This window comes from Thermobia domestica, chromosome 8 (genome assembly GCF_964235325.1).
Source record: "Thermobia domestica chromosome 8, izTheDome1.hap1.1, whole genome shotgun sequence".
NCBI classification, from domain to species: domain Eukaryota; kingdom Metazoa; phylum Arthropoda; class Insecta; order Zygentoma; family Lepismatidae; genus Thermobia; species Thermobia domestica.
Window position 1 is genome coordinate 7,898,186 of NC_137461.1, and position 23,029 is coordinate 7,921,214.

General features: G+C 35.0%; 1 protein-coding gene across 4 annotated transcripts in view; it reads right to left on the bottom strand.

Moving 5' to 3' along the window:
• LOC145692671 (phospholipid-transporting ATPase ABCA3-like) overlaps positions 1–23,029 on the bottom strand; it is a 354,108-nt gene that overhangs the window by 285,345 nt on the left and 45,734 nt on the right. For all 4 annotated transcript variants that reach the window (XM_081768050.1, XM_081768051.1, XM_081768048.1 and 1 more), the window contains 2 exons: positions 8,551–8,615; positions 741–857 (listed from right to left, as the gene is read on the bottom strand). In XM_081768050.1, coding sequence (XP_081624176.1) covers positions 741–857; positions 8,551–8,615 — 182 coding nt within the window. The remainder of the gene's footprint in view (positions 1–740; positions 858–8,550; positions 8,616–23,029) is intronic.

A 23,029-nucleotide genomic window follows, 5' to 3' on the forward strand; every position in this document is an offset into this window, starting at 1 on the left:
GACCCATCGACCCAACTTCTAGTGCTTCTCAAGTTGATGGAGTTGCTGACGAATGGTTTCTCCACTCGCACTGAATTATAGTCCCAGTTCCTCACATGTCTGGTCACTGTTCGCCTCAATTGCTGCCTGAAGATCTTCATTTTGTAGATGTGTTGGTCTTCCCGCACGTGAGACGTCTTTAAGTGTTTCATCGCCGTTCTTAAACTTGTTAAACCAACGCTACACTGTCCGTGTAACCACGATACCCCCACCAAAGGCCTGGCATATCTTTCCCCCTGCAACAGCCGCGTTTGACCCTAGTTTGAACTCCTAAAGCATACACGCCCTTATGACGCTTTGTAGAGATCCCATGTTCACCCTGTCCTTGTGGAAGGTCACGGTGTAACTGAATTGCAACAACCAAGTAGTATGTTGGATGTTTCCACATCAACAACTGACCTTTGCCTTATTTTCATTCGCAGTCAAGTGACCGTGTGAGGGCCAATTGAACACAGGGCTCCACAAACAGCGACAGAATTTTCTTGGTTACCTTTATATGTATCAGAAAACATTTAATGCTAATAGGAAATGCTAATGCAAAATATTTTCTCTTGCTTATGTTAGGTGGACACAATGAAGAAGCACTAGATAAGTACATAATTAACTAACACTTTAGGTTATTCTACAAATATGTGGATTAGTCCTTATTCGTATTGCAGAATTTATGCTCTCATGAACTGAACGTTACCCAAGGGACGTACCATTAATCCTCTTCCTTTTTCGCCAGTGAATCGCCCTGTAAAATCCTGTGCAGAAGCTCCCTGAATCACGTAATACAAGATAAAATATAAAGTATAATGGTTTTTATTGCTTCCAAGCTGTAAAGAATTATATCGACTTTATTAAATAATTGACAGACAACCATGAAAAATTATATTATCTAATTCACTTATTCTTAAGATGAGCAAACTCTTCTTCCATTTTTGGGAATGTACATTTTTATCAATATATTAGTTTAAAAATACTAATTTTCTCCAAGATTAAAAGAAAATGAAATACGAGACATATATATTTCTATTATAGTGTGATGATTGGTAAAAATAGAAAGTAGGTAGACCCTGGAGTTTATGTTACTTTTTAGATGGAAAAAGGCCAGACCTGAAATATGAATTTTTTCTGCTTCCGAATGGTTGATTTTCAGTCACGTGATATTCGAATCAATGACCGTATGAATCTGGAGAACTAAAGCAAGCGACAGTTTACGCCAACTGAACCCACTTGTAGACTGCAAATAAACTGTTAGTGAATTGGAAATGAACAAAAGTGTATCGCAAGTATATCGCAAGTGTATCGCAAGTGTATCGCAAGTGTATCGCAAGGAAAAAGGTAGGCCAAGAATGGCAATAAGTAGACTTAAATGTCAAAAATATTTCAAAAATACTCCTACGAGACTCATTTCTCTTCACAGAATGGATTGATCACATACATGTCGAGGCCATAGGTGAATAGAAGAGTTCTAATGTATGATTTCTTTTACCATGTACTTTGCTATACTCGCTGTCTGGCAGAACCTATTCTCCTCACCCTTTCTCACTTCGTAACGGACTGGTTACAGGAAAAAAATAATAAGTATTGTGTATTTAGATATTTTATCTGTTCAATTATGAATCTATTTGTCATTAAATAGGAAAGATAAAAACTTGTAAAAATAAAAAAAATAAAATAAAAAAAAGAATTGAGCGAGAGAAAAAAAAGATTAAATAGTGATATCGAATATGAGAAGATTTCCTTTGCTTTCTGTCAAGCTCAGCCAAGGTCGTTTGCGTTTGCACTGGTAGGCCGTTGCGCATGTTCGGTGTTCGACGCCTGCGAGCAGCTCGCTTCAGCAAGCTGACTTGTGGTTGAATCGTGATACTGGATGCATCGATATTGTGTTGCTGGATTTAAATGGGCAGCGCTTTAATGGAGGTCGTTTGAATTTTTGTCTTTTGATTGCTATCATGCTTGAGTTAGTTTCCTTTTGCTGGCAGAATTTGTGTCTCAGGAAAGCGAAATGAGAATAATCAACTGTGGTGAGAATTATGTTACGTCTGAAAATAAGTTTGGTGCTTGCTTCGAATACTTGATTTTTCAAGTTTTTGTGAATTCAGAGTTAACTGAAGTCTTGTTAAAAGACGGAAGGGGAGGCTTGATTCATTTTTTCCTGTGGTTATTAGACTCAAGAGAATGAAAGAAAGTCATTTTTCTCGTTTACTCATAAGCATAAAACGGGTAGTAATTATAAGGATTGCTTAAATCTTGCATGCGGAAAATTGAGGATTCACATCCTATTTTTTTCACTTTGTCTTAGTGCGAGAATTGAGATCAATTAATTTGGAAGAAACTAAAACTCACTAAACCTTGGTTTATTCTCATTTTCTTTCTTATTGAGTCTGGAGAAATTACGGCCTGCAATGTCGAGGAACTTGAGGTAAAAACTTAAGAATGATACAAGGTGAGTTGATTTTACTTTATTTTGACTGTAGTGTGTCCTGTCCTAGTTCATAAGTGTTAATGTGGGTTGTGATTTTGTTTCCACAATCGGTTAGAATTAAATAGCAACAAATGACGCGATTAATATTTGAAAATCCGGGGGAGAGAAAAAGGCAGCGGGATTGTACCCAAAGCCTTCGCAATATAATTGGTTATTTGTTTCTTTACAGGTTTAATGTTCTTGAAACTGAATATTCCGGTTCATTATTCTTCCGGTTCTATATAAGGTTAATTCTGAGATAGATATTCCGGGCGTGTGATGAAATTAATTTTTGTAAAATGTAAAAAAGTTAGTTGTTTGAGCTGTTTGGGTTTGTTTGCGCTGTTTGAGTTTGATGGTTTGCTCGATATATTTATATATTTACTCTTTGAATATTGATTATTTTTCTGCCTATAATAGTATTTAACGAATTTAAAAGTTCTCGTAGAATTAATTTTTGCTTTCTCCTATTTCTTGATTTTATTTTATCCGAAATTTTGCGGAAGTAAGACCTCTTATTTGTCAGAAAACTAAATTGTTCAAAGAGAACATGTGTAAATCGCATTTGATGCTTGACTTAAAATATACAAATTTTTTACAAGAAGATATAACACTAGTAGTGTAGTGGTAAGGTCCTTGATTGGCCATTGAAAATTAAATTACAATTGCCTATTTGGAATAAAGTTTTTGAACTATTTTCTTAATGTTCGCCTGAGGATTGACCAAATCTTTAACTAACATCAAACTGGGAGTTGTTATAAGCGACTAATGGGATTTAGTCCCGAATTTTGCAGACCAGAGAACTTCATAATTTGTAATATTATTGTAATAAAGTTTTTGAATTGAAAGTGTTGTTTGTTATTTATTTTTAAAAAAATTAACTGATATGTGTGTAAATTTCTCTCTGAATTTTCGAAAAACTGAAACAAAACAGCAGCGCATATTTGATGTGTCTGGTGTAAAGCTCGTTCTGCGGCCTTTATTGGATTTTTTTAAACTTTCCACTTACTCCAATACGCTGCGGATGGGGGCGTTACAACTTACTAAGTGACTAAATTTTAGTCGAGTTACCTGCTGATCTGTTCTACCTGTCTTCCATGACAAGGTGAAATTGGAATCGGTCTTTATAATATATTGACTGCATCATGTTTGCGTCAAGCCCCCTAAATCCGTTTTGTTAATAAAAATTGTCTATTCTTACATTAATTTTATATTATATGTGTTGTTTATGGGAATAGTAAGAACGCTGCAAGTTGTATCATTGAGAATTGCTTCAATAAAGCCAATGATGATAATTACATTTTTTCTTTTGTTAATAGCCACATGCTTTTGTATACTTGTATTGATGGCATATATGGAGCAACTTGTAAGGAATGCCTGTGCTAAGTAGTAAATAGCTATAATTTCTTGAGTTACAAGTTGAGATGACGTATACACCGCAGAATTGTTTCTATGAAAGACTTTATTCTGTTTGTTTTGCGAGGTATATAATCTTAATTTTGCAATCACGAAACTTGCTGTCATCTCTTAATTAATCGCTGTTTTCTTGTGGTGTTTGAAAAGAACCAACAACTACGTCAGTCATATGAAATAGTAAACAACAAACTATATACTGATATTGAATTCTCCTCTGATATTGAATATATTGATATACTCCTCCTGCTGCCAGTTATATGTTGTTTTATATAAACATATGTATAAATTTCAGTAGGAAAATATGGTTTCTAAAATATATTTGCCTTGACTTTTAAGGCATGGTTCTTTCCGTACTCCAGAATCGGTATTGTAAATTCCATTCCATTAATAGCAAACTTTCTAGCATGTTCTAATGCGCTATCGTTGACTATTCAAGCTATTTTTCACATTTTCATAACTAGAAAGAAATGTTATTATTTTCACTTTGCTTAATTATTACTTGCAATCCTTTCTTCCACATAATATCCTTCAAATAGTTGAAAAATTCAAACAGTAATAACAAAGGGAAATTGCACTGGATCTTCTTTCTTATGAAATGTGGATCTCTTAATCAAACCACCAATCTTATAATGTTCCACCGCAGACTTCGAGAACTTTATGAAACTTCATCCGAATGAGCGTCAATCGTTCTTGATCCTCCATGTTTAGCAATTGTATATTTTAATCGTGCCGTACAGTTCCAAAACGGCTCTTGCCCATTTACAGAAAGTCTCCTAAAACTTAGAAAAACTGTATGGAACAATATGTTTTGTACAACTGGATATTTTTTGTGTTCAAGAGATATGTTGAAACTGTATGGATCGATATGTTTTGTACAACTGGATATTTTTGGTGTTCAAGAGATATGTTGGAACTGTATGGATCGATATGTTTTGTACAACTGGATATTTTTGGTGTTCAACAGATATATTGGAACTGTATGGATCGATATGTTTTGTACAACTGGATATTTTTGGTGTTCAAGAGATATGTTGGAACTGTATGGATCAATATGTTTTGTACAACTGGATATTTTTGTTGTTCAAGAGATATGTTGGAACTGTATGGATCGATATGTTTTGTACAACTGGATATTTTTGGTGTTCAAGAGATATGTTGGAACTGTATGGATCGATATGTTTTGTATAACTGGATACTTTTGGTGTTCAAGAGATATGTTGAAACTGTATGGATCGATATGTGTTGTACAACTGGATATTTTTGGTGTTCAAGAGATATATTGGAACTGTATGGATCGATATGTTTTGTACAACTGGATATTTTTGGTGTTCAAGAGATATGTTGGAACTGTATGGATCGATATGTTTGTACAACTGGATACTTTTGGTGTTCAAGAGATATGTTGAAACTGTATGGATCGATATGTGTTGTACAACTGGATATTTTTGGTGTTCAAGAGATATGTTGGAAATGGTTCTTCACTTTCCTATGCTTCGCGGAAAGTACGTGCGACACAGTCTGTTATTGAGTCTCGTGCTTTTGTTTGCATAGTCGTTCATGATTTGTCATGGTAGATTTTGAGATGGTATTATCATAAGTCGTAGAAATTACAGTGGGGTGGCTGGAGATCGGGAGGACAATAAAATGTCAATTACTTGTATGTGTTAGCGCCAAAAATATGCAGGGTATTTATACAAAAGAAAGTGTGATGAGTAGAGCATATACCAACTTGTAACATTGGTTTAAAAGGTGCTACTTTGTTTTTCGACTACACCCTAGAGGCACTAAAACACTGAATAAAACAACTACTAACTATCCGTACGTGTGTTATCTTTTACATCAAAAGCTCAGCGTAAGCACACTAGAACATCATGATACTGTATTTAATAATTCTCTATGTTACTGAAAAATTTATTCCACACGGGGAAATTTCTGATACAAGAAGAAATCCTTCTTACACAGGAAATTCCTCATTGACTGGCTTTTATTCACCTCATACTCAAGTCACTTCAATCAATGAGTTAGTGTAGTAAAAGAAAATGGTTCCACACAGTTAACCTTTTCACCTGTGGCATCCTTCCAATTGCGTTTAATACAGTCTTTTGAGAGAAATAAATCTGGGAAAAGCACTTCCTACAATATCTTCCATACTTCCTATGTGCTTTGAGCCACTCTACGTCTACTTCCAGCTCTTCAGATATAATTGCATTCTACTTCGTTTCACTTCCAACTCACTTCTGCTTTCTTATTATTAAGTATTCTGCCTTTTGGCAAGTCCTGGGACTAATGTGGTTTTCTTTCTTCTCTTCTTCTTAATTATCAGTTTGGGTCTGGAAATGTTTCTTCATGTTTCTCGGTTTTGAGCTTCCTTTTTAACTCTCAGTATTTTCTTCTATTTCTCAAATCATCGATCACTTGTGTTCTTCTTCATCCTATTTCTCTTTTTCCTTCCATCTTTCCTTCTAAGGCGGTATGAAGAAAACATTTTTTCCTAAGATGTGTGGAATCCAATTGGCTTTTCTACGAAGGATGGTGGCTTGAAGCGTCCTCTTCTCTCTTACCCGTTTCAAAACATCTTTGTTTCTTACTCTTTCTGTCCATTTTATCTTCTCCCTCTTCGTCCAACACTATATTTTCAAGCTTTCTAAATATTTTGTCTTTAACATTTGTAATGTCCAAGTCTCTGAGCCATAAAGTCCAACACTCCATATATAGCACTCGACCAATTTCTTCCTTACAGCTTTACTTTTCTCTATTTCAATACTCCAAGACTCTTACACTTTTCATGAGTCAAGCAATTGAATATCACGTGACTGAAATTAAATCAATCAAGAGCGGTGCAAAATTCGTACTAAAGCGGTATTCGTCTTATCATCTAGAATGTGGCCAAGAACAACCTCGTTCTATGCGCTATACAACGTACCATTAAAATTTCCTGTATAATATTGTGAGGCGATAGCAACTAAATTATCTAATGAAACATATGAATTTAAAGCTCTTACTTCGATATGTTGGTAAATGTTAGAATTTATCAGCGGAAGGCGCTAGAAGATTGTTCAATCATTTTAATCTACAGTAGAGTCCCGATTATCCGAGCTAATGTGGACCAGATCTAACTCGGATAAGCTAAATCTCGATTAACACTTATGGGTACGTAGAAAATTTTATACTAAATTTATTATTGTTGTTTATTCTTTATTGGTCTTGATTAGATCATTCATTGTTATTGTATTAATTATTTTTGTTGGACAAAGGACATACAGCACCGTACATGTAATCATACATACATATGTAAGGAATTAGTCATAATATTGTAAATAAAATAAGTTTGATATTGCTATGTACATAAGTTAAACACAATACAAATTACAACACAAATAAGGTACTGTTTAGCATACACATTTCTATTTTTGACCACTATATTGAGCAGACATAGCAACATCATAATGTCTGTCAGCTGGTGCCATATCGTCTTGCTGTTCCCTTCTCAAAGTGAAACTCAACACTTGCAATAGTTATAGCTCGGTAGCTTAATTGGGTGAAATTGAGCAGAGTCGTTTTCTTTATATCACTATTATGTTTGGTCTGTCGCTGAAACAAAAGCCTGTAGACTGCTTATCGTAACCGGATTAGTTTTTAAATTTTTCTTTGTTTTGATTGTTTGTTTTGTTTGTTTGATTTGTTTGTCGGATAATACGGAACCTCGATTAATCGAAACTTCGGTAATCAGGACACCACTGTATTTGAATTACTTTAATTAATATTTTACTTTATATTTAAAATATGATAGAAACATGAAAACTAGTCTATTATTCATTATCTAGGTAGTATTGTCTAAAATCTATGGAGTATTATCTCGGTAGTAAAACTAACAATGGGTCATATTAGAAAGCCGAAGAAATATTATAATTGCATATCGTATATTTAAACGTAAAATACAACAAATATTACGAATAAACAAATATTCCTTCTAATTTATTTTATTTCGATCATAACTGAAAGTTGCTGGATGCAACAGCACTGAACAGTTCTGATGCCTAGACACTTACAAGATACTGGATTATTTGTACAAGCTTATTAAAACACTATTTAATCATTGGTACATTTTGAATCTTGGTCTATAAGAGATCATAATTCCCTAATCACTTTCCGTACACTTACTTCTTTCAAAGCATCTTCGCAATTGGAAACATTCGTTTTCAATACTGATATTTTTATTCGTATTACACATTGTTTTGTAGTGTAAAATAGCTTCAGTTTGATAACTCTTGTGCAAAGTTAACAAACTGTATTATCTCGAATTTTATTTGATTTTCCCGGTTTATAAGCGGTAATATATTTTTTTTACATTCTCTCGTATTGAAGAGGGACAGCGTGGCTCAGTGGTAGAGCGTTCACCTCTTGTGCATCGGGTGTCGCTAGTATAACATATGCTCACGTTGTAATTTACGGATTCTTAAATATATATTCTACAAGATAATATTAAGAGTTTCGTAAGTTTTGGTAAACCAATCCAGTAAGCCTCAAGCATGTTAGAAAATATTTAAATGGCTATCATATTTCCTTGCTAACCATTAGAAAAAAAAATAGTGTCCATACGACAATGGTGTACTACGACATTAGTATATTTATTTTATACTTACGAAACTTAAGAAATCGACTCTTGTTTCATTAGCCAATACGGATGAATAATGCCAATTAAATGTACCTGAAAGAGACATCAGTTTTATTTTTCTTGTTGATATATTAAACGTATATAGCCTATTTTCGACTAGGAAGAATGCAAACGTTACTTTCAACTAAATAAATACTATGAATAGTATAAATAAAATTACATCTAGAAATGTTAGTTATTAATAGGGAAATAGTCTCCAATAGTTCAAACAACATTACATAAATAATGAAGACGATTATATATTCCACACAGTAAAATCCAGAAAGTGCACCGTTCGTAAATTGGCTTTCCTACTCTTATAGGAAATAACCACTTCGTATTCTGGAAGGTGGTGCCGTTCTCAATCTTCAAACGGAGCAACAACTTGGGATCGTTATTTCTATAATACTGTTGGATTATAGTTTGTAAACTGTTTGCATTTTTGATTTCAGTATTTCATTAAAAAACATTTGAAGTATCTTTATTTGTTGTGCTTGAAGGCCAATAAGACACTGACAATTATTATTAGAGTCTGATCGTTAGATATTTTAGGTAGCTACTAGACAGTTTTATTTATGATCTATAATTTCGAGACCCTTATAAGGTAATGTATATTTATTGGCTTTTGAATATATTTCACTTTCTTCACTTACGAGAACAATGTTCTCCCTTAGGATAATGTTTCAAGGTTAACGATTCCTTTATTAATTCTAAAAGGAAAAAGAAGAAGAGACGGATAGAATCACAACCAGTCAAATATAGATACAGGATGTTTCAAAACAATAAGACCACATTTGGAAGGCGATTTCTGACACCAAGTTAGGACGAAACGTATAGACCATCCTCGGTACACAAATGAATCTTTTCCTGCATAGGCTGCCTAAAAAGTAAAAAAAGATCTTCAAAGGTCCATAGCTATAATACTATGACACCTACCGTAGTCAGGTCAAGACTTCGTTTAGAAAGTACTATGTGCACTATCCAAATATACATATTTCAGAATCCTGCGATACATTAGCAACAGTTTTTATAGAACTAGTTGGTGAGTACTTCAAATTATATGCCCGTAGCCAAACTGAATTGATAAAAATTGTTGCGTGAGTACCGCAGAATTCTGAAACATGTATTTTGGGATAATACACATATTCCTTTCTAAGTAAAGTCTTGGTCAGATTACGGTGGATCCCACAGTTTTGGAGCTATGGACATTTAAACTTCATTATTTCATGTTTTCAGCAACTTAAAAAGGAAGAGCATTCGTGCCTGAAAGTTGGTCTATACTTTTCGTCTTTTCTTGGTATCAGAAATCACCTTCCAAAACGTTGACGGTTTTTGTATGGAAATACCCTACATATATATATATATATATAAGCATGTAGCGAATTTTACAATGCTATGATGTTATATTTGGTTTTAGAAACTATCAACCTAACAGTATGTATCATCATAGCAGAAAAAAAGTTAATACGTATTATAAAAGGTTTTGTTTTTTATATCAAACTTTCACATTTCACTCACATTGGTAAATATATGCCAGTCTCATCTTGTTTCAGAATTGGTTGACAATTTAAGATGAATTATTGATAAAGTCAACGAAATGTTGTTAATATCGTATTCCACGCAATACATGAAATTCCAGATTTATTTACCGTACAAAAACAATCAAATTTAAGCAAATGAGGTTTACGACTTCTTAAAAGTGAGAACAAAATATTCGAATTGTTACTGGTGTTTAATTATTTGTTCTAATCAATGTATGTTGTAGTGTTGTACGTAAATATATTTTCCATTGTACACGTAGTTTGAATTGTGTGGAGTTAATTGGGGGATTTCCGTGTTTGGGGTCAAAGTTTCCATTTTTGAAAAGTATCATTTTCAAAATCTACGGTCTTTGAAGTTTTATTGCCATAAGTTTCATGTTCGTACGACATCAGGTTCCCTTCGAGAACTGCAAATTATTATGTACTTCCGTTGTATTTTGAGGCTTAAATATATCTATTTTCAGTTTTCAGTTTGTTTGAACATTCCATTCTTCTGTAATGATGTAGTAAATATAGTTTTCCTTTGGCGTTAGAAAAAGATTACTTACTTCCATTTTGCTTACTTTTATTTGTGCGTTCAAAGTTCTTTGTTTTCCTTATTAGTCTGTGTTAGTAAACTTAGCCAATAGGAGGTAAATGTAGACTGAATTCCAAAGAAAGTTATAGCTTACAGGTATATTATGAGAAAGCAATCAAGGAAAACGTTGGCAACCTTCAGAAGATGGAGAATGCAGTGTGGGCAACTTACTTTCATAAACATTCAACTGACGAGAAACCAACGCATATGCTTTCTCCCAAAGGAATAGGTATTACAGATCTCAAGCCACTGAAGAACATTACAAAAGTAAGCACTCGTTGCCTGCTGCAGTAATGGATGCTATCACACCTATCTACAGAGCTCTTGTGGATCCCCTTTTCGGAAAAATGTTTACATAGGAAAACACAGAACCCCAATGAAATTTGCAATGCACTGATATGGCAACGATATGAAAAAAAACTACATTTGAAAGTTCTAAATTCGAACAAATTGCAGTGTATGATACTGTTTTGTGTTTCAGTAGCGTATTTGAATGAAGAAACGGTGTTCTGGAAAAGATGGTAATTTCAAGTGGTGAATACAGCTTGAAACTACTGCGAGACATACACAGAAAACGTATAACAAATTTTGAGTTGGAAGTTCTGAAGCTAATCAAGGAATCAAGAATGAAGACAAGAACGTGTAGGAAGGGTGAAGAAAACAGCTGAAGACGAATAAAATGGTTATGATCCTTTCTGAATGTTGTGATTCGTCTTATTGCTGAAAATCCATTGTAAATTTTAAACTGTTAATTTCTCAAAATTGCATTTGTGTACATACATGTACCATTTTCTCACAAACTATGAATGATAAAGTAATCAAATTTTGCACAAGTCTTACCTATGTGTACCTCCATTTATTGAACTAGAATTATAACATAGTTCCTTTATTTGTCTCGATTACTCTTTGGTGAAAGTAAAAAAATCACATCATTAAAATTCTTCGAACAAGAAAAACATATATTGACTTTGTATGTAACCTAGAAAAACAATCCTAGTTCAGTAGCATTGCCAGCTATTTGTAGGGTTCGTGGCATAAAAATTAAACAAATCCCTTCGGTAGTTTCCAAGAAAAAGGTACAAACACTTTTAGAGCTGTGTTAAAAATTGAGCCCATGCCATATACGTGAACGACAAAATAGAGGACAAAAATTAATACAGAGATGCTGAAATTCTACACACATCTCTCGATCAAAAATTAAACTTCTGCAAGCAATAGCAAAGCGTGGGTTGGTAAATATCTCGTAAGCAGTCAAAACACGGACATCCCCCCTTAAAGTCGTTTGTTAGTTTGCGGTATTCGATCACGCAAATAATAAGCTGCTTTAAAGGTAAAGTCTACACCATATAAATATGTTTTTGATGCACAGTAGTTAGGTTTGTTTATTGTTATATATGTGAAAATGAGTGTTGATGGATAATTCGAATTTTGCATAATTCGAAGTTTTTTCGTGTCATCTTGGACTTCGAATTAAAAAGAGTCCACTGGATATATATATATATATATATTGTGTCAAATTAATAGTATTTGGGGTAGCTGAAATGATTAGTTTCAGCGAAGCCCAAGTTCAGCCGAATGGACCTGCAAACAAAGGAGCACAAGGAGAGGGGTCCATTTTAGCTCGGTCTACGACCTCGCACCTCATGAACCTACAATCATACCCAATTTTAAATTCCTATTCCCATTTTCATCATGATATTTTATGTCCCAAGAAAACGTCCATTAAAAATAACATGGAGTTTTCTCTCCTCCCCATTGGACTCCCTAAAAACTGAAAATATTCACTTTTCGGAATTTTCCTGTGGGATAGTCCCAAACTGCTACAATCATGCTAAAACTGACCATTGGGGCCCTACCCGAAGTGCCCAATAATTTTGGGGGCCAAATCATGTCCCATTTAAATAACATGGGAACAATTTTTCAGTTGTCCATAAAACCTCAGTAAAGTTCTATTCTTTTTTTAATTTTTTGTTATTTACTTGGATTTTGCTATCGGAAACGTGTCGAGAAAATCTCCCATAAGAAAAACTACTAAAAAAATTCTTTTAAAAACTCTAGTTTAGACCCGAAATGCTATAGTCATGCGAAAGCTGACCATTGGGGCCCTATTCAAAATGTCCAATAATTTGGTGGCCAAAACATTTCTCTAAAGAGTAATATGAAAATATTTTCTCCTTCCCATTAGATCCCTGAAAACACAAAATATTCACTTTTCGGAAATTTCTTATGGGTTAGTCCCGGAATGCTACAATTTTTCAGTTGCCCATAAAACCTCAATAAATTTGGATTTTTTTTAATTTTTGGTGATTTACACCTATGATACTATCGAAAACGTACAAGAATACCGACTTTGAAGTTTTAATTCCAATTCTAGGTACAGTCATGTCCAAAATGACTGTCGCATATCTATAACTGTCTTCTTGTAAGAATATAATTTGATAATGATTTTTCAGGGTACTCTTAATACTGATACTATGTGTATAATCGGGAAATGTATATTTGTGGTAAATTTTATAGGAAAAGAATTATAAATACGAAATGATGTAATGATGTAAATGTTGCTAAATAGACAAGAAATTTTTATGTTCGTTTTATTGGTCTGATTTCCTGCTTTTGACATGAAATTTAGCACATACATGTCTTTGCCGATTATACACATACTAACATTATAAAAACTATCGGGCGAATTCATTATCAAATTATATTCATACAACATGTTTATAGACATTCGCCAATAATTTTGGACAGGAGTGTACCTAAAACATAAGATTTTATGAACAAAAAACATCCATAAGAATAACATGGAGAAAAATTTCTCCTTCCCATTAGACCTCCTAAAAACTAAAAATGTTCTGTTTCGGCACTTTTTTTCGGTCGCTCATTTCCGGAAATGATCAAACATGCCAAATTTGAAGTTTCCGCGTTAACCAGAAGTATGCGTTATTTTTCTGTTAGTTTATATAGTTTCAAATGTTATATATTTATACAATTTTATGGCGTTAGCGGCATCGATAGCCTTAAGCCCGTCACGTTTGATGAATGGCATCTCTCGGAGAGCACAGAATCCGAGGAGGGAAAGCGAAGAAAGGAATGAAGAGGGGAAGGAAGCGGCGTGGGGCCTATATGTGAGGTACCATTCCGGCATTTGCCTGATGTGTGGGGAAAACCCAGGAAAAACCTCACTTTGGTTAGCTGTCCTGAAAAAGCTGTACACCTTTTCGATCTGGTGGCCCTACGGGGAATCGAACCCGGCATCGCTCTTACCTTCGGCGCGTGTGTTAGCGACTACGCCACAGGGGCCACAAATTGGAATTTAAAAAACAATTAAAATTTGGTATTATAAGGTCTAGATATGGTTGTCTATGAAAATTACAATAAATAAGTAAATCAATAAATAAATAAAAGAACAGTTTAAAATTTAGTTGTGTTTTATGGGGAACTGAAAATCATTTCATGTTATTTCATTTTAAAGGATCCCAAAGTATTTATGAAACATTTTCTACACTTAAAAATGATTAGGCACTTTCTTTAGAGTTACAAAGATTAAATTTGGCAAAGTTTGCAGCCTCCTGGAACTATATAGAAAATTCCCAAAAGTGAATATTTTCCATTTTTAACATCTTTAAAGAGTTAAAAAACGTGTAATTTAAGTAGACTTTTTGGTTGTTTAAAATCTCATATTTTAGGTACCGTAATTGAAATCGGAATAAAAACTAAGAAGTTTGATATGTTTGTAGGTTTAAAAGTGCGAGGCAGTAGGATGAGGAAATTGTGTTCCTGGCGAAAAATTCCCACCTACTTAAAACTATACTAATTACATTAACCTTCAACTGTGCCAATTGCCAAGTCCATAAAAGAAGTGATAATTCACAGCAACTAGGTAACTAAGAAAACGTTAAGCCAAGTAAGTCAGTTGAATGTAGAGGCATTCGTCTAAGTAAATATTGTCAATAAGGCATTTTAATTTGCCAGTTTGTTCAGAAGTTTGTAAATTGAGGACAAAACCCCACCTAGCAAAAGCCTAGACTAGTTACATAAACCTTCAATTGTGTCACCTGCAAAATCTATGAAAGAAGTGACAATTCGCAGCAGCTATGTAACAAAGAAAATGTTAAGCTAAGTCAATTGAACGTAACGGCAATCTTCTGAACAAGGGATTTGCCAACTTGATCAGAAGTTGGTGACTTTGGAAGGCAGGCTCCCGCTTTCTCCCCCTTAACGACGCCCCTGCTGAGAAGAGAATTTCGGTTAGCTTTTCCGGCCCTCCTGAATAAGTCATATTTCCCCAAGAAAAACTTCCTGGGTACACCCCTGTATGATTATTTAATTATATTTGTCACTATTTTATTTGTCAGTTTCGTTTCTATGCAGTTCGGATTATACGCAGTTTGGATCCTACGCAGTGTGGATTCTATGCAGTTTGGATCCTACGCAGTTTTGATCCTATGCAGTTTTGACGCTACGCAGTTTCGGTCGTATACATTTTTGATCTCACGCCGGTTTCTCCCTATATAACTTTAAAAAAATGTTATTACTTAATATTCTGAGATTATAAAATAGTTGTTTTTGATTGTTCGATCACATGACCTTACTTGTTCTGGATCCTACGCCAGTTTTAGTTTCGGTCATACGCAGTTTGGACCCTACGCAGTTTAGATCCTACGTAGTTTGAATGCTACGAATTTTGGATCCTGCACATGTAACCCTATGCTAGAAGAGGTCTGCGTCACATCTGAACGGCACATCCACCGTGTCAACGTTTGAAAAATCCCATTTTAGTAGGTAAATGGAAATTATGTGGCAGACTATGTAAAGTTCTCCGTGGTTGAGTGGATAAAGTCATAGATCGATAAATAATAGGTTCGTCGTTCGAAACTCGGCTCAGGAGCTAAAGACCTTTTAAATACTTAATTATCCAGATCTTAAGATCTTTCTCTCCCTTCGTAATCATCTGATGCCTTAAAAAGAATTCTGCATCTGAATTCAACAACTGCCTAATGTGATCCTCGCAGTTCGGAACCTTTCCTTATTGTGTTTCACAAAGTCACAATTTTCATCAAAATACAGATATTGTCCGATATTTTTTTCTCCAATTCTAAACGTATATATGTAAATCGTTTCCATCTCCCTCAATATTTGAATCTCTCTCTCTCTCAATGTTGTCCATGAATTCTTATGACTTGGGATCAAACCTTCGACTCTTGAAACTAAATGTAAGCACTCTAGCAATATACTGTCTTAACTATATAGGTTTATTCTTAAAAGCAGCGTCATTTTAAATTTTGGCCGGGTCCCGGTGGGGGCGGAGATAATCCGCCGAGATAATAGTTTCATTTTTTCATTAGCAAAATAAATTAAATGAAATCTTTAAGTTTTCCTTCCCACGATTACACGGGGAAGATAAAGGAGACGGTGACGATAAGCAATGATGGAATGGTGGAATAAAAAAGTGGGAGGAAACTTGAGAACCCACGGTCACGGTGTTTGTTCACCACAGTTTACTTGGCGTGAACTGGGACCGAACTTTTTTTATTATAATACTACACATTTGATCAAACAATATGTATTTCTCAAGCTCAAGGGAGGGGACAATTACATTCTTCTGTTCTGCCCAAATGACGCCAATTGGAATATTTGCTTGCAATTTCTGATAAGAAATGAATAACACTAATTTCTGTCAGAAGTTTTTAGAGCTCCGAACCCGCATTCCAGACTTTGGAAAGCACAAAACCTACTGCCATGATTAACAATTTCCATAGAATTCACAATTAGCATCTTCGTAGGTTGATGTGAAATGCAGCATTTGAAGAACGGAAAGAATGCAAATAAGGGTCTTTATTAAGCTATGGGAACATTTAGTGACGTTTTGTTTTATTCAGGCTCTAGAAAGAAATTTCAGAACAAACGAATAAAAGAGATGGTCTTAGAGCGATAAACCTAGTAAACTCGTTCCTGTTGTTTTGCGTCTGAAAGGAAGGAGTACATTACGTCACACACAAGGAGAGGTGGAGGGGGCGAGTTGGGTTAAATACCGCAAAATAACTAGTCGATGAGAAGTGTATTTCTGAATGCATAAGCACACGGCGCAAGAGTTTGTTCCTAAGTTGGAATTAAACTTTTTGTAACATTTTCTATGCTTGAATCTGTACATATTGTATATGCACGACTTCAACTAATGTATTTTTTTGGAGAGTCTGAATTTCCAATAGAGGCTGAAGTTCCTAAAAAAAATATTCAAAAGTGTCCCTAGTTCCACCCTCAATAAGCAAAGGGGAGTACTTGACTCTAGTGTCGGGCACTAATTGGGCGCCTTCAAAACGTACAAATTTCATTTCCATCTTTTTTTGATTCGCTGCACAGTTCTTGAGATATTCTTGTAGATGAGTTAACATGGTAAATGGTTATATAAGCACAACGTTAGTAGCTTTTCTTAAATTTGCCGATATCTTTTACATGTTCCGATTAGTTTTGTTATTAATATATTAATTTCAAGTTTAATTACTTCAGATTTCAAAATTGAAGTTTCTTTTTTATAAAAGTTTCGTCAATTTCCCGCTGGTGCAGAAAATGTTATGTTGTACTATCGTTCGGAATTTTGAAGCCAAACGTGGTTTTAACTGTTTCTTTTTTCTCCGCTAGTTTAGTGCCTTTCTAGTAAAATCATATTTTCCCCATATATATCTGCTTGCCCTTGAATTTATCCTTTGCTGAAATTTTAATGCTATCCCTAATCTTACCCAAATGCTATCCATGCCAATAGTTTTACGGGTACCTAATTTGAAAAGTATTTTCAAAGAAAGCTGTGTCGTCAAAGTGAGATTCTTGGGATGTTTCTCAAGGGTAGAACGGGTCCTGGGACCGGACGACACCCGTCTGATTTTAAGAGAAATAAAAATAAGGACTTCAGCTTTTCTGGAGAGAGGGGGGGTAGGCGAGAGGTGAGGAAAAGAAAGGAAGAAATCTTACGTCACAGTACCTGTAGCTTCATCTTCTCTGCTGGGCTACCTGCTATCCTCCTGTTGATCGTCCGACGTTCTGTATGTCGATAACCGAATTACAGATTGTTCGGTTCGTTTTCTCTCGGAGTACTCTCGGAGTACCCAATTGACTGCCGTGCACCCCCCCGGACCGACTGCGTTGATAGTCTTTTGGTAACGCCACGACTGAGTCCAAAGTTGACTCCGAAGACCTACTCTCGACAGACTCTGGAGACTAACTTGGATAATCGACTCCAAAGACTCCAAGCGACTCCAAAGGCTTGGTGTGACTGCGTGTTTCCGGGTTGGAGGGAGTATTTAAAGACAAAGATCTGCTGGTTATCCTGCTGACTTCAGGCACGTGTAGATGAGATGTTTTCGTCTCAACAGGTACTCATGACGTCAGAGATGGACAGATAGGTGGGAAAGGAGGTCTCTCAGCTTTATTTCGTAAAATACACATTGTCATAATACATTATATAACATAAACAAACACCATCCACGATTTAGCTACGAAAACACAAAATTACGGAAGAAAAACGTTGACTAAATTCTCAGACATAAATGAATTTCATTAACTAACACTTCCAAATGACTAGCCTTCTTTGACACCTAAGAAATAGTTTTATGTAATTAGGAAGAAAAAAGGAATAGTCTCACAACACCGATGATAAGTCTTAAAGAATATCATGTTTCTTATACAAACAATAAATGATTTTGTGGGAGATCGACTAAAGTCAATAAATAATAAATATTAGTCTCTTCACAATAGTTTCTAGGATTGTAAAATTAAAAACCAATTCGACAATTCGCTTTGGAATTTCTTTCTTACCTGATCTCCCTGTAACGTCTTTAAATCAAATAGTTTCAAATGCTGATTGTTTTCAATTTTAAACAATAACACTAGTCCACAAAAAAAACTACTTTTTGTCTGGCACACGAAAGAAAATACCTGATTCTAATAGAACTTTTCACGTAGAATTGCAATATGCAATCAGTTTGTCTCCATCACAATCAGTTTTCCCGTGACAGAGGGATTTTCGGGAAATTTCCCGTCAATTTTCGTTTTTTTTTTTTTTTTACCATTTTCATACATGTAGCTCGGTTGCCCTTAGGTATATAAAGACACGAATTATATTGTGTGTTAGCATGATTTATACTTAGTAAGCCCTCTAAGTTTCATAAGAATCGCATTATTCTTTCTAGAGAAATAAACATATTTATATAAAAATATGCTATGCTTACTGTTCATTTTACCATATTCACTAGTGCAGATAAAATCGCATATAACTTCCAGGAAAATTACAATATAAGCACGGTTTATACCTCATTGGATTTGAAATAAAACCTATTTTCAATTATGTATACACCGTGCCACTATTTTATGTCTACTGTGAAGTGACTGTTTATTAGAAGTAACTGTGAATTTAATTCATCAGATTCGATTATTTATTAAATTACTTTTGAAAACTCAACGAAAGAAAACTTTGATTAGAAGTGTACATTCTCAGACACTTGTTGTAAATGCATATTTGTTAAATAAACTCGACTAGCTTCCCTCTTTCCTTTCCGCATACCTTCAAGCACAGCCTGATACTTCCCCATTAGATCATCATTCTTGAATTGATCAAAACCACGAGGAACAGAACAACAAGGGGTATTCGACACGCGATCAAGAGAGGTGCAGGATCATCGGAGAGAAGCAGATCCCACCATTGGAGGACCACCGACTACACAAGTCAAAGAGTACCATTCTTGTTGGTTCATCACCGCAGACTTATCAAGCTCCAGCAGTCTAGTAGAATGAAGATGTAGAAGGACATTATCGTAAAGAGGCATTATCGACGCCCTTTGCAGTTCAACAGGATTAAGATCCAGATGTTGACTGTCTCCAGCTAATCCAGACTTCTCCAGAACATTCATCGTTCCAGATGACTAGGACGACGCCAGCTTCATTGGATCTATCAGGCTAGTGCTCATTCCTATTCCTTAATTACAACCTTTCTCTTTCTCTCACACTTTTCCCCAACTAGTCATTTTCTAAACAAGAAACATTTGAATTTTATTTAAAATTCAATCATAATTTAGTTATTAAGTACCGTGTTGTGCATCAGTTCCATCCCCAATAGTTACTTTATTCAATGAGTATTTTTAGAGATTATTTTGAGTTACTACTGATGGCACAGCACCGGCACACTACTTAATAAATAATACAAAAGAACTGAGTAGTATAGTAGTAGGGGTCACGTTATGCCCGAATGACTCATCCTCACTTTCTTTTATGACCGGGGTCAAAGGTCAATGACCTTGGCCCGGGGTCAATGACCTAGGGGTACATAGGACCACCCCCTCTAAATTTTGGCAGGGGTACCATGGCCAACCCCCCAAATTTTGACAGGGGTACCTAGGACCACCACCCTTAAATTTTGGAAATTGCCAAATCTAAAAATTTGGTATGGTAGCCTAGGACCTCAGTATGTACCTCTATCAGTAGTGGGTGTCTATGTCGTTCCCTTTTATGAGTAAAAAATTTGCCAAAAAGTCAAATTTCCGGGTTTTTGACCTAATTTATCCCCTTTGATGAGGTATTATTACCCTATATAGTTATATGGGCGTATATAGGGGTCCATTCCCTTTCATAAGACATGAGTATATTAATGCACCCCTTGAAATATTATTTGGGAGGGGTACCTTGGCCCACTCCTTAAATTTTGGAAATTGACCAATTTAAACATTGGGTATTATAGTACAGAATTCTAATATGTATTATGATAAATTTGGGTGGTCCACCTTGTTCCCTTTTAGGGGTACAAATTTGCCAAAATATAAACGTAAGCAATACGTTGTACCACGTGTTTGTTCTTTTGGCCCAATTTATTTCCTTGGATGAGGTCTTATTACCTTATATGGTTATATGGTTATGTATAGGGGTCTATTCCTTATCATAAGACATAGGTACATTTGTGCACCCCATTTAAAAATTTGGGAGGGGTACTTTGGCCCACCCCTTAAATTATAGAAATTGCAAATTTTACACATTTGGTATAACAGTATAGGACCCTAATATATATTACTATAAATTTGGGTGGTCCACCTCGTTCCCTTTCATGGGTACGAAATTGCCAAATTTTAGTACAACCACGTGTTTCGTTTTTGACCAAATTTATTTCCTTGGATGAGATCCTATTACCTTATATGGTTATATGGTCATGCATATTGGTCCATTTCCTATTATAAGACATGGGTATATTGATGCACTCCGGGAAGGGTACGTCGGCCCACCCCTTTAATTTTGGAAATTGCCCATTTTATATATTTGGTATTATAGTATAGGACCCTAATATAGATTACTATAAATTTGGATGGTTCCCCTCGTTCCCTTTCATGGGTACGAAATTGCCAAATTTTAGTACAACCACGTGTTTCGTTTTTGACCTAATTTATTCCCTTGGATGAGGTCCTATTACCTTATATGGTTATATGGTCATGCATATTGGTCCATTTCCTATTATAAGACATGGGTATATTGATGCACTCCGGGAAGGGTACGTCGGCCCACCCCTTTAATTTTGGAAATTGCCCATTTTATATATTTGGTATTATAGTATAGGACCCTAATATAGATCACTATAAATTTGGGTAGTCCACCTCGTTCCCTTTTAGGGGTACAAAATTGCCATTTCTTCAGTACAACCACGTGTTTGATTTTTTGCCCAATTTATTCAATTGGATGAGGTCCTATTACCTTATATGGTTATATGAACATGTATAGGTGTCCATTCTCTATCATAAAACATAGCTACATTGATGCACTCCTTTAAATTTTTGGGAGGCCAATCTTTTAAATTTTTGAAATTTTCCAGTTTAAGCATTCGGTATTATAGTACAGGACCTCAACATGTATCATGATAAATTTGGGTGGTCCACCTTGTTCCCTTTCATGGGTAAAAAAATTGACAAAATATAAACATAAGCAATATGTTGTACCACGTGTTTGGTTTTTGGCCCAATTTCTCCCCTTTGATGAGGTTCTATTACCGTATATGGTTATATGGTCATGTATATAGGTTCATTTCCTATCATAACACATGGGTATGTTGATGCACCCTTGAAAAATTGGGAGAAGGTATCTTGGCTCATCCACTCGGTTTTATGAATTGTTTAATATAAGCATTTGGTATCATAGTACAGGTCTTCAATATGTATCACTATAAATTTGGATGGTCCACCTCGTTCCCTTTCATGGGTAAAGAACTACCAAAAATCAAATTTCGGAGGTTATTGACCCCTCTGATAAGTATTTAACACGTTATATGGGTATGTAGAGAGGTTTATTACCTTCATATGTTTATGTACCCTTTTAAATTTGGGAATTATCAAATAACAAAATTCGGTAAACGTTTTCTAGGACCCATTGTAGATGTTGGTGTTCCTCTTATGGCCAAATATTCAAAATTTAAAGGTTATTGACCGGCTTTATTATTGAATAAGTACAGGATTTATTACTTTTTCATAAGATACAGCTGTATTTGTATACCAATCTTAAATTTTGGGAGAGGTACAATTCTTATTGCCGTATCAATAATTGGTAATTGTTCTTAAAATTTGATAGTATCTCATTCATTGGGTAAATCATTGTCAAATATGAGTATGATCACGTGATCAGTTATTGACGTATGATGGGATTAGGAGTCCAGGACATTGGTACATTTAACCTTTGTAGGATAATTTGAGAATTGTCAAATGAAATTACGTCATTGTTTTTGATTATTCCAACCTATGGATCAAATATAAACGTAAGCAACACGATGTACTACGTGATTGACCTTGAAGAGGTAGTGTACAGGATTCATTTCCTTTGTTGTGGTACATCTTAAGTTTGAGTACACACACTTGCATAAAACAGTTGGTTCTACTCAGGTAAACAATTGACGGACATTATTGCCCTTATTGAACATATAATGATATGATTAATTCTAAGACTTATCAGATATATCGAGAGAAGTATTCTTTAAATTTGGGAATTGTGATAAAAGAACTTTAACATAAGGCGCGAAATTTGAAACAATACTTTGAACTTTAGTCACAGCTCATAGTCTAAGATCATTTGTGGTGATTGATTTGACCTTGAGCTTTAGAAATCTGATAGCTAACCTTATTGAATCTTATTACTCATAGTCTTAAGGGAATACATGCTACAACACTGAAATTTAGTCACAAGGTGATGTAATCTGACACTGGCAAAGTTATTGTTGATGCAATTTGATTGGTTGATCAATATCTTTCGTGCAATCTGATTGGCTGATCACTATCTTTCGCGCAATCTGATTGGTTGGTGATTTTCAAATCTTTCGCACAATCTGATTGGTTGGT